Source organism: Drosophila montana, unplaced genomic scaffold, assembly GCF_035044405.1.
Source record: "Drosophila montana isolate Dmon_TW-CO22-7 unplaced genomic scaffold, ASM3504440v1 contig_3200_1, whole genome shotgun sequence".
NCBI lineage: Eukaryota > Metazoa > Arthropoda > Insecta > Diptera > Drosophilidae > Drosophila > Drosophila montana.
This window is the reverse complement of record NW_026998080.1, coordinates 1,991,437-2,002,835: the sequence shown is the minus strand read 5'-3', so window position 1 is coordinate 2,002,835 and position 11,399 is coordinate 1,991,437. Positions and strand designations below refer to the sequence as shown.

Sequence of the window (11,399 nt, the reverse complement as noted above, 5' to 3'; positions counted from 1 at the left end):
CTGCAGCCCACCTATTGCCGCCCTTCCTCCCTCCCTTGCACTCTCCCACCCCTTCTCCTACAAATGGGCTGCATTGTCGCCGCGTCCGTCGCCCGTTGTCCGTCGGTGCTTTATCAACGTTTTCAGAGTTTCGGTTTTTCGGAACCGAAAGGCAAACCGAGCAGCGAGCGATCTGCGTTTGCTCTGCGCGATCGCTTCAATTCCCAGTCTGCGGTTGAATTGAACGGGTCGGTTCCGGTGGTCGTTGCGATCGGTTCCGTCGGTGGGCAAAACAAAGCAAACACACAAAAAAATAGAACCAACAAAAAAAATTCGTGTTAATTGAAATACGACTGAAATTTCGGTGAAGCGAAAATATATATTTTTTGTGCAGTGTCTCAACTCGATCACACATAATGGAAATTATCAAGCATATCGAATTGATATCTAAATAATAAAAATGTGCCCTCCCGGACAATGTGTTGAACTTAAGGATAACGCACTTTATATGGAAATATCTAGCATACACTGGATTACCTAAGAGGTAAGACGCAAGCGCTCAATTTGAGGCCTTATCGGGGTTACTTGGGTTATCGGTAGTAAAATAAAAATATTATAGTATAACAGAATATTAGCTTTGAAATATTCAGACTGCAATAGAAGAATCGACTTGAAGTTTCTAGTTAGTTATATGCGCTTTGACCTCAAGTACTCTCTCCACAGCATAATGAGATAAAAACAGTTAAATTGATTTCAATTGAGTGAAGAGGCGGAGAATTCTGCGCGAACTGTCGGGAATTGGAAGTAGAGTCGGGGGGCCATATACGCCAGGGTGGTTTCAAAAGTACCCAAAACGTTTAATGTCAAATGCGAAATGCAGAAATATTGAGCAAAGCAAGGCTAAGCCGAGAAAGATAAGATTTGATTTGATTTGATTTGGTAGACTTAAAAAGAAGCTATACGAAATATAAAGCACTTTGTAACCGTGAGGTTTCATTTAATAATCGTACATTTTAATCACAATTGAGTTCACTTTTATTAAGTGCTGTAAAGCAGCATAGGACGCACCTGGAAGGTGTTGCATGAGTGTAATGCGTTCTACAAGGAGTCATAAATAAAAAGCAATTGGTGGGGCAATAATCGAAACAACTGGACGATAAGGTCTAATCTATGGAATTCTTGTTCTTAAACGTTGCGACGATGAAATTGAATTACGGCAAAGGAAATTAAGACTATAAGAAAGAATTATTGTTTGGCTTTCTTAGTTCCCGCCATAAATGACTGGCCCTACTATTCTGAATCTGAATCTGAAATTCCTTATCTCTCTTTAATTTTACTTCTGTGAGTAAAATAAAGTTGTCAAAGCGCGATCCATCTGGCTTGCTTCGGTTCTACTTCTTTTGGACTAGATTATTGAGAGATGATACCTGATCACATTGTTTTCAAAAAGTTCACATATAAATGTCATTCAGAGTCGATTTTTGTAAGCATCGATAATAATGGTCCCATACAAGTCCATATCCTAGGCAAAATAATATATATTTTTGTAGTTAGTTTTTCAGCTACGTGTTTTAATGGATGGTTCTGATTATCGTTCTTTATTGAAGATTTGTGTAAACATTTTAAATTTCCTGGGAATACATATCTGATTAAAGTTCTTTACCATTTTAATTCCTGAGAATACCTAGATCCGATTAGTTCTAGGAATTTCCTTAATTAATTGCTGCGTTTTTGCTGGCTTCTTCTAACTTAAGTTTCGGAAACTTCTTTAATCTTTACACATCATATATGTACATATATATCATTTTTTGTAAGTTCTTCAATTGGCCCCATTGCGAATGCCAATGGTCAGTTTTTCTGCTGAAGCAGCGAATTTTTTTTTTTTGTAGCGTCTCTGGGGAAAAATGTATTCTTGATTGTGTTTAATTGAAATAAATGGGCAACGTTTTTATTACATTTCTTGTTGTTGCTTTCAATTAATTTCGTGTTGCCTCAACTTCGACTTTGACGTTGTTTTCGTCATCGATGTTTCCCTCCCTTGTACGGAGCAAATGGCTCCAAAGGCAGCCCACTCAACATTAAAACCGAAATGTTTCATTACGCTGATAAAAGCAACATGTTATATGTGTACGCCGTGCACTTGAGTCCTCCGATTAGATTCAGTTACGTTAAAGTGTTTCGACGGTTAAGAAAACAAATAATATGTGAGGCCGCCAGAGGCGTAAGGCCCCTGTGCGCATATGGGCCCCTCTTTTATTGTTTCAACACATAAAGTCTAAACAAATAAATCTTTATCATACGAGTCTGCGTAAAGAAAAATGAGAATAAATCTTCCGGGCGGAGGCCCCGCAAACTGCACACCTGTTGAGGGGGGATACACACAGATACACACAGATACACACAGATATATACATGGAACGGCGCGTAACGCCCACAAAGTGTGACAAGGGGTATCAGACGAGCACATAAATCCATTCACAAATGTTTAGAATGTTATTAAAATATTTGAAACTAATTTAAAGTTTCCTTCTTCTTGTTTTATAAGCTTTAGAATTTGTGTTTTTTTTATGTTTTTTTTTATATATTTTAGTATAGTTCTGATTTTTACTGATCCCATAATCGCTTGCTTAACATCTGCTTGGGTTATGCGCAGATAAATAATATTCCATACATATTTATCATTAGCCAGGCCGTAATCCATGCGCTGACGAATCTTCTACACCCCCTCGCTGTAAATTTCCCGTGATTTTGTCGAGTTTTGTTTTTTTTGGTTCTCCTGATTGAGCCCCATAAATATATATATATATATTGTATAAATGCGGCCAAAGTGGAATGCATAAATTCGAATTTTGATTTCAATTTAAGCACTTCCATTTCCATATTCATTTTCATTTCTATGCCATGCCCCACCTCAGAGCATAAGGCGCGAATGTATGTGCCCCATTTGGAGATCTGTGTCTGATCTGTTTTTATGGCTATGGAAAATGTTCGTTTGTAGCCGCATCGCCTGTCGAGCATTAGCCCTTTTTATTGCCAATTTTATTGAATTTAAGCCCAACAAATGTCGGCCATACCGCATCAACACCCAACCACACCCCTTCAACCCGATACTACTATAAAAATTAATTAAAAAAAAATTGTTTTAAAGCTGAATACAATATTTTGAACGTTTGTGTGCGCCATAAGTTTGCAGTTGGCCCGTTGTCTTTCCGCTGCTTCAAATTTTTTAAATATAATTTGAATTCTGTTCAAAAAATCAACTTGCATATGGCTTATACGAGTAGTATTTATAGCCAGAACTCATTGTTGCGGTCGCCTCTATGTGTGTAAATGTGTGGAAATCACTTAAATTTTTTATACATTTTTTTTAAATATTTTTTTTTTTGGCGATTCGGCAGGCATCTCTAATGACAGAGGTACAGGCAGAGTGCACAGTGCGCGACAGCAGTACGCTTACCCGTTCAGTAAATTTCCTATTATTAAAAGTTTTAGTCAATTCTTTTTTATGCCGTTTTTTCCTTAGAACATACTTTTCTAAATTCATAATAATTATTTAACTCTTTTACTAGCCAATATTTCTCCTAATCACATTCGTATTAAAAAAATATCATTCATATTTGCATTATAAACCAAAATGTTATTTCTTTTGTTCTGATTTTTTTGTAGTTATTATTATTTTGTAAAATGTTATGATTGTTTTTACTCTTGTTAATATTGTTTAAAAAAACTACAATAGTTTTTTTCTTTATTATTATTTTCGAACTATTTTTTTATAAAATATATGATATTGCTTATACATATTAATATTGTTAAAGTTTTCCTATGAAATGATCTGCCATTTAAATATGCTGGGATATTAATGGGTATTCCTATGGGGATACTCTTTATTAGTTGCCCAAGTCAACAGAGGCATACTTTTTGCCAGCACTGTGTACGCATCTTCCTCAACTCTTTGTCAATTGGAGCAGATAGATTTCTGGACATAGTCCAAATATCTGCATTCCACTTCCCCTGTTTTATTTGACCAAGTAAATCGAATCACCCGCTGCGATTGTTGGCCAATACTAGGAAAGAGTGTGATACATTTATTTCGACATAAATTATTGATTGGTTTTACCGCCTTTGTGGACATGTCTCTTATCGGTTATATGACGACATTAAAGCCATCCATTATAGCCGCGACTCGAATTGGCTTTGGCGTATGTTTTATTGTGCTCAAATAAGATTTCCGAGTGCCCCGAGCCATCAATCATTCGGCCACGTTAAGTTCTGGGCAAATAGGCTAAGTGGGTAGCTTCTCTTATAATATTCCTTGATGCCATAAATCAAACTTTAAGTGCTGGACTAGAGATATCCTATACAAAATCTGGCTCAGATTTCCTCTACTAAAATGCCCTTTTAACAACAATTAACAGCGCTGACATATTTTGTTATTTATTTATTTTGCTGTAAACTGAACTTGAGACTTGAGCAAAAAAACGCATTGCAATTATCTTGAATGTCACAGAAATATGCGAACGCCTTCGGGGGCTGTATTGTAACCTGATATTATTTAATGAAATTGTATAGGTTTAGGAAAAAGTACGTTTACAATTCGGACAACAAATTAGTCATAAACAAAGGTTTGTGCAATCACGCAACTGTTTTCCACAAACTCGTAATTGGCACGTGCATTGTCCAGATGAAATGCAACAAATGAAACAGCTTGCAACAAGCCGCGGAAGTAGAAGAAGAAGAAGAACGGAGGGTGAAACATTTGGCTATCGCATGACTCTACCAACTGCACTCGAATGGGGCGTGACAGCCGCATAAACAATTGGCAAACGTGAACAAATATGTGCTCCGATATATAATATCTTTGGAAAAGCATTTCTGGCAAATGGCATTCGATTATCCTGAGCAACAGAAAGATCTTCTATTCTAGTTGTTTGTGGCTTTTGGCAATTAATCAATTTACAGCCGTTCAATATATCTTGTGTTGTTCTTTTTGTTTTTGGCAAATCGTCGAGCAGCGCTTTTTGTGGGTGTTTTGACACGTTCCATAAAAGATATTTTGGCCTTACGATTCCTCCATGATTTATTGTGCGCAGCTCGCTTTCTGTTTGATGTTGTATCAAGGGAGATATATAATAAATTTGGGAAGGCACAGCGATAAGATAATAGACAAAGAAGCCCCCAAAGACTAGGTCTATTAGACTTAGACTCATTTTAAGTTCGAGTGCCAGCGAGTGAGTCAGCTCGTGCGTTATATTTAGCAGGTGGTTTCTATTGACGTATACAGCCTGAAGAAGAGCACAAATATTGCACATTGTGAATTATTTCCGGCACGACTTGCCACGACTCATCCCACCCAGTTGTTAATCAGCATTTTTATGCCCTGAATAATTGTGATGTTAGAATCGAGAACCAGACCCCTTTTAACCGGCAGCAGCCAGTCAAAAATGCTCGACTCTTTCGACTTGATTTTCTCCATATAGCTGCATGTTGGTGTGCGCACAATGGGGCTGCCACCCCTTGACACTGAGTGAAAGCCAAACAATAACAGGTCGTATACGTAATATGCGCTAAGCACAAAGCAAACATCACTCATACGCCGCATTGACCCACGTTTTGTGCCCTGCTCAAACAATGTTTTGTGGCTTTATACATAGTTCACAACTAATTCAATTTATTGCCACGCCCACAGCGAACACACACTAAACGCCCACCGTGGCAGAGCAGTTCCACTTGATTGAACGCATCGAGCATGGAGGCTGATCCTCAATGGCGCGGCATTGATCTTGTAATTTGTTAATTCGAAAATAATTGTTTTTGGGTCAGGTGCGGCAGTGTGCACATTTAAATTTCGTTTTATTTATTCTTTTGATAGACAGCCAGGGAAATAAACAGCACAATAGGAACAGAGCAGCAGAGATTTAATAGGCGCCATTGATGCCTCAATGTTGGTGGTCAATATTTGTTTTCCCATCTAATCTATATTCAATCTATTTATATTTATATAGCATGGAGCTGCGTTGCCTGCTGCTGAATATTGTCTTCATATCCGTTGTGAATGCGATGCTGGCCTTTGGCTTTGCCCCCCAAGATGAGCGCAGGTGCTCGTACGGGCGCATCGAGAAGCTCATGCGCATACGCTGCTACAACATGGACCTCAAGGAGGTGCCCCAAAACCTAAAGACCTCCGTCGAGGTGAGTAGCTGACACCAATTGGCCGATAACAGCAGCTGCGACCTGCCAGAACAGGTCAATTTGAGCCAATAAAAATCGCATGACCCCAAACTTAATTCGTGTCTCGTGTGTCCCCAGTCACAGTTACAGACCCCAGTCACACACAACAAGCCCAAGTGCACACACACACACACACAGTAGTTCCATCAATTGAGCTTAATTAAAGCATAAAGAAGTTCACTTGTAGCATGGCATAAATATGCCGGAATATATGCGACATGAATATGCAGATATGTATTTGCATGAGAGCAGCCCCCCCTCCCCAGTTAAAAAACACATATTTCGTGATATCCAGAAGCTTTGCAAACATAATTGACCATATTTTAAGTCAATTAAGTTAGCAATAATTTATTTGTCGATTGATTATTATAATGGAGATTATTCTGCTCAAGAACATTTCAATATCGATAGAAAATTTGTAATTATAAATGAAAGTTTTCTTCTTTGTATGCAGATATATATTTACTTAAGAGAACTTTAAGCTAGATTAATAAAAGATATTCTTTAATTCTAAGTTTTATGCCCAGAAAGTAAGTTCTTACTTCAAATGAAGAATATTTAAAACTAAATAAAAATTATAATCGACAAATCAAATTGACACCCCCATATGCCCGAGTCTGACAGGTTTTATAAAAAGCGTAATACTAGCTTCAGTCCACGATTTGTCTACTGCTTCAAGCTTATCTTCGTTTAAATCGCAAATCTAATTTATATACCAAATTTGCCCGATGTCTGTGCATACACTCTCCCGATAAAATGCATCTGTAGCTGTAGCTGTAAGCAGTTGCTATATATCTCGCATGACTTGGCAATTTCTTTTGGCAATTAAAAAGCGAGAATTAAAGTCATAATTTGTACAGGTACTGGACTTATCGTACAATCGCATTAGGAAGCTGAGAAGTGGCTCGTTCCAGAGGTATACCGATATTAAGTTTTTAATGCTCTATGAGAACATGATCTTATCGGTGGAGCCGGGCACATTTGCCCCACTCACCGCGCTGCAGGTAAGCAACAAATATCTAATTAATGTCGGCAATTACGATTTGCGAGTGACTAACTAACTAACTAACCCATTGATCGATGCACAGGAAGTTGATCTATCGAATAATGGGCTCACCACGATTCCCATGGAGCTGTTCTCGCTGCCCAGGCTGCGCAATCTCTACATAGACAGCAATGATCTGAGGGAGCTCCACGAAGAGCTCGAAACGCTGGAGAAGCCCATTCGTGCGCCGCTGGAATACCTGAATGTGGCCAATTGCGAGCTGCATGATATTCCCGATCTGGGAGTGTTGCCAAGTAAGTCGCTAGACTTATTTAATGTTCGTGTCAAAGCTCACGTTAGTTTACAGGCAGCTAAAACGAGGTGGCAACGCTTTGCCGTGTAGTTGACGGGAGAATTTCATAAAATAAGAAAAGGCTTAGCTTAGCTTAGCTTAACTACCTGAAATATTTTGACAGATAATCTATATTTTACTTAAGAGTAGCTATTCTAATTCTTCAAATCCTTATCGCAAGCTGTGTGTAGCTACTGCTGCCATATGCTAAGACTTTTACCAGGTGGCAACGCTAAATGAATTTAAATATGTAACTGCCAAAGCATGATAAATTCGACTGAAATTAAATTTGGCCCACGTGATTGTCAACTTTAACAGGAACAAGGAGAGATAGCATAGAGATATCTTGTACTATAGCTGAAAACTAACTGAGATTCTTCTTTGCAGATCTTTGGCAGCTGAACACCTCGGCGAATCCGTTGAGCAACTTCAACATTGACAAACTGGCAAATTTGTGCCATTTGAAAGTCATCGATCTGACACGAACTCATATCAACGCCTGCGTCTGTCAGCAGGTGACCAATCACCTCATGACGATGGGCGCCAATCCCAAATTCGTGCCCGTTTGCATGGGTAAGCAGAAGAGCAGCTGCAACTGCAGCTAATTTTGGCATTTGACCAAGTTTCCAATTTCCATTCGCATTTCCATTTCCCAGAGGCGCTAGACAGCGACTCGTGTCCACTGCCCTACAATCGCACCGTGGACTCGCCGACATTCCGCAGTTGTGTGGACAGCGCGGAGCTGGCCGAGACGCGCAGCCTCTGGCTCTTCGCCGCCGGCTGTTTTGGCGGCGTTATTTTGGTGCTGCTGGGTAAGTCTAACAAATGAGCACCGATTTCGTTTTGCAACATGATGTGGCATGTTTTTTTTTACCTTTGCAGTGTTCTGCTACTGCATACACAGATGGCGCAAAAAGCGCGCCAACCGACGCCTCAGCCAATCGATACAGAATCGCAAACGCTTTGTGATATCGCCGCGAAACACAATCAACAATCGGCTGGAGGACGAGCCCCTGCACTGTGATACTGCCTCAGCATGACCATAGACCTAAACACAATTAAATTATATTTTATATGTATAGCACCTAGTTCTAAGACTAGTTATTTAGTTCTAGTTCGTACGCTTAGAAAATCTACAGACTATCTATCGAATTGCCATATACCAACTACGAGTACCAAAAACTTTAGCTCAAGCTTTGATTTGATCGTTTCGTCGTCTTAAGAATTCTTCTACTTCTACTTATACAGACTTATTGTTTATATATAGATATTACATTCAACCTGAGCCAGCCCTCCAAGATATGTGTTTACTAAGATGACAATTATTTAAACTAAAATGATAATTAACAAATGCCAAAACAACATAACTTTAATTTTTGTATGATTTTTTATTGATATTATTTTCTAAATGTCCTTGTGACATGTAGAATTTAATTTGTAATTTTGTTGGTGAACATGAATTTAATTTCGTAGCTAACTTGCGGGCCGTCATTTAATAATTATTATAAAGTATTAAATGCACAAATATTATATAATAATATAATATAATAAATATTGCAAGAACAATTATGGTTTGTCTGAATGCGGTTTTTTGTGTGGCAATCGATAGTCGGCATCCGTACGAGTAGAAAGAGGTATTATATATATACTATGTATATCGCTCCGAAATCGGGCTTTATTTAGCCGAGATATCGGCCATTTCCAAAAAAACATTCGTGCACAATCTGCCCGATATCGGGCTTTTTTTGGCCGAGAAATAGCCATTATAGCCGTTTGTAGCGGTTTTTAGCAGAATTTTAGTAGTGCATACTTTCGTGCTGTCTGCAGAATACGTTTTGACTTGTTTTTGAAATTAAAATTAAAATTGAAATATCTCGGGTACCATATGTCCGATTTCGAAATGATATACCTCTTTTTTCTCGTACGGATCCCGACTATCGATTGACACCAAAAAATCTGAATTCTAAATTTTGATGTTGGCTGAAAAAGGCTGTGACCACGAGTCGAACGAGACCAATCTTTCCAAGATCGGGGCTTATTTGGCCGAGATACAGCTGTTTGAAAAACGCGAAAAAATGCCGTTATAATTTTGAAGATTTTTCGTTTTTTTGCGATAATTCGGCTAAAAATGGTCCGATTTTGGAAAGTTATACCTTTTTGAACTCGTACGGATCTCTGGCATAGACTGGCATACCACGTTTTTTGATTTTGTTTGTCTAGGCCGAATTGGCCCAAAAACAGCTCGTAGGTAAAACATTTGCTTGCTGCCCGAAAGTACGCAGTATAACTGGTGCTTCGGTGTTTTTAGGATCAGCATTGAAAAGTATTCAACGATTTAAATTTAAAATGATGCGATTTGGAAAAAGAAAAAAAAAAGAAAATAACATTTTTTTTTCTACTTCCGATTTGGAAAAAAAAGAATGACCAAAATCGGGGACGTCATAAACAAACAGACTGCAAACTAACTACATAACGCGACTGGGAAAACCATCCAAATCGACTGGCTGGGCGTCTTCTAAAGAGGCGTTGAATTGGAGGAGTCCGAACGCGAAGGAGATTGCGGAGGTCTCATCCAATCGATCTCCCAGATAAATATAAATAAAATAGCTCTTTTTCGGGAATATCCTTGCAAATTATTTAAACTCGGTGCGTTACAAAACTCTTTCGATTAGCATGCAAACCAGAGACATATAATTTGAAGTTTCTAAAAATACTATATTTTAAATATCTCGGTTAAATAGCGGCCAATTCCTTGAGGATTTTTGCCTTGTTATCAACGTATCGTAGCCTGAATGCTAATCAATTGTTCTGCTTTATGCAGAGGTATGTCCTGTCGAGTCCTTAAGAACGAGGCCGAGTTATAGTTTCAGTTTTAGATTATAGCAAGCATCAGCGTTATCGGCATTCAAAGGTTAGGTGGTCTTCTAAAAATTCAGGATGTCTTTAATTTTAGCCAAATAGTAAACGCACTTGTCTTATTACTCTTCAAAAGAAATCATAAATTGGACGAATTCTAGCGGATCCTGTGTAAAGTTAGCCAAAGGACATTTGAGATAATACTATATGGGTCATAAAGATATCAAACATTTCTGCTACCTACTTGACAACGGCTTATTTTCAACTGACAAGTTTTTATTTGTATTTACCTAAGCTGTAATATTTACTGTTACCTTGTGTTGGTGTTGGGTAGTTATTGAGAGTAGTTCAGAAGTTAACAAGAACAAACATGTCTGCAACTGGGCAGGTCAGCAGATCAGTACGAAAATACTTTATTGTTATTTACAATTATTTACATTGATAGCGGTAGCCGTAGTCAACAAAATATGACATTGTTCTGATAAGCTTATCAAATAATGAAACTATAAATTCCTAACACTTTTTACAGGTGAACTTCCGAAGGCCTTTCTTTACTAATGCAACAAGTGCAAGTTTGAATGATTTGGCAGCCTACGGGCTTTGCGCTCTTAAAAAGCTGGCGCTCTTAATATGTTAAGAGAGAGTAAAAAGAGCGAGCACAAATTGAAATTTACTGTTTGTCTTTGTATATATTCGCACCTTTAACGCGCGGTCTCTCGCTCTCACTCTCTCTTGAGCACCGGTGCGCACAGATTGCCGGCGAATAAGGTTGAAACAGAAGAAATGAAATTCAAGCGAGCATATGTATAATGCAAAATTCACTTTTGGCGCCTTCCTCGTCAACTTCTCGATGCCCTCGTCTCCCGTAACAGTTTTGTGGTTGCTGCTTGACGGCGGCGACAACTTACCGACTGCGACTGCGACTGTGCCCCCACGTATATTGCCCACGGCATCGACGTTGGCGTTGCCGTTGCCGTTGCTGTCGTCTGCGTCGTCGTT

At 38.7% G+C, this 11,399-nt stretch overlaps 1 protein-coding gene across 1 annotated transcript; it reads left to right on the top strand.

Annotated features, from left to right (window-relative positions):
* Nucleotides 1-205: 205 nt before the first annotated feature.
* Lapsyn (Leucine-rich repeat activity-regulated protein at synapses) lies at nt 206-8,911 on the top strand. The gene is made up of 7 exons (XM_064686983.1): nt 206-523; nt 5,982-6,168; nt 7,068-7,211; nt 7,296-7,506; nt 7,932-8,117; nt 8,201-8,356; nt 8,427-8,911. Exons 2-7 carry the CDS (start codon nt 5,983-5,985, stop codon nt 8,582-8,584), a joined length of 1,041 nt encoding a protein of 346 aa, XP_064543053.1. The 5' UTR covers nt 206-523; nt 5,982; the 3' UTR covers nt 8,585-8,911.
* Nucleotides 8,912-11,399: the final 2,488 nt, after the last annotated feature.

What these genes read in the sequence shown, in the direction of transcription:
- Lapsyn (XM_064686983.1), top strand. Translation starts at nt 5,983, where the DNA reads ATGGAGCTGCGTTGCCTGCTGCTGAATATTGTCTTCATATCCGTTGTG. An exon ending in ACCTAAAGACCTCCGTCGAG is followed by an intron (nt 6,169 to 7,067) that starts GTGAGTAGCTGA and finishes TAATTTGTACAG; the next exon opens with GTACTGGACTTATCGTACAA. An exon ending in CGATCTGGGAGTGTTGCCAA is followed by an intron (nt 7,507 to 7,931) that starts GTAAGTCGCTAG and finishes TCTTCTTTGCAG; the next exon opens with ATCTTTGGCAGCTGAACACC.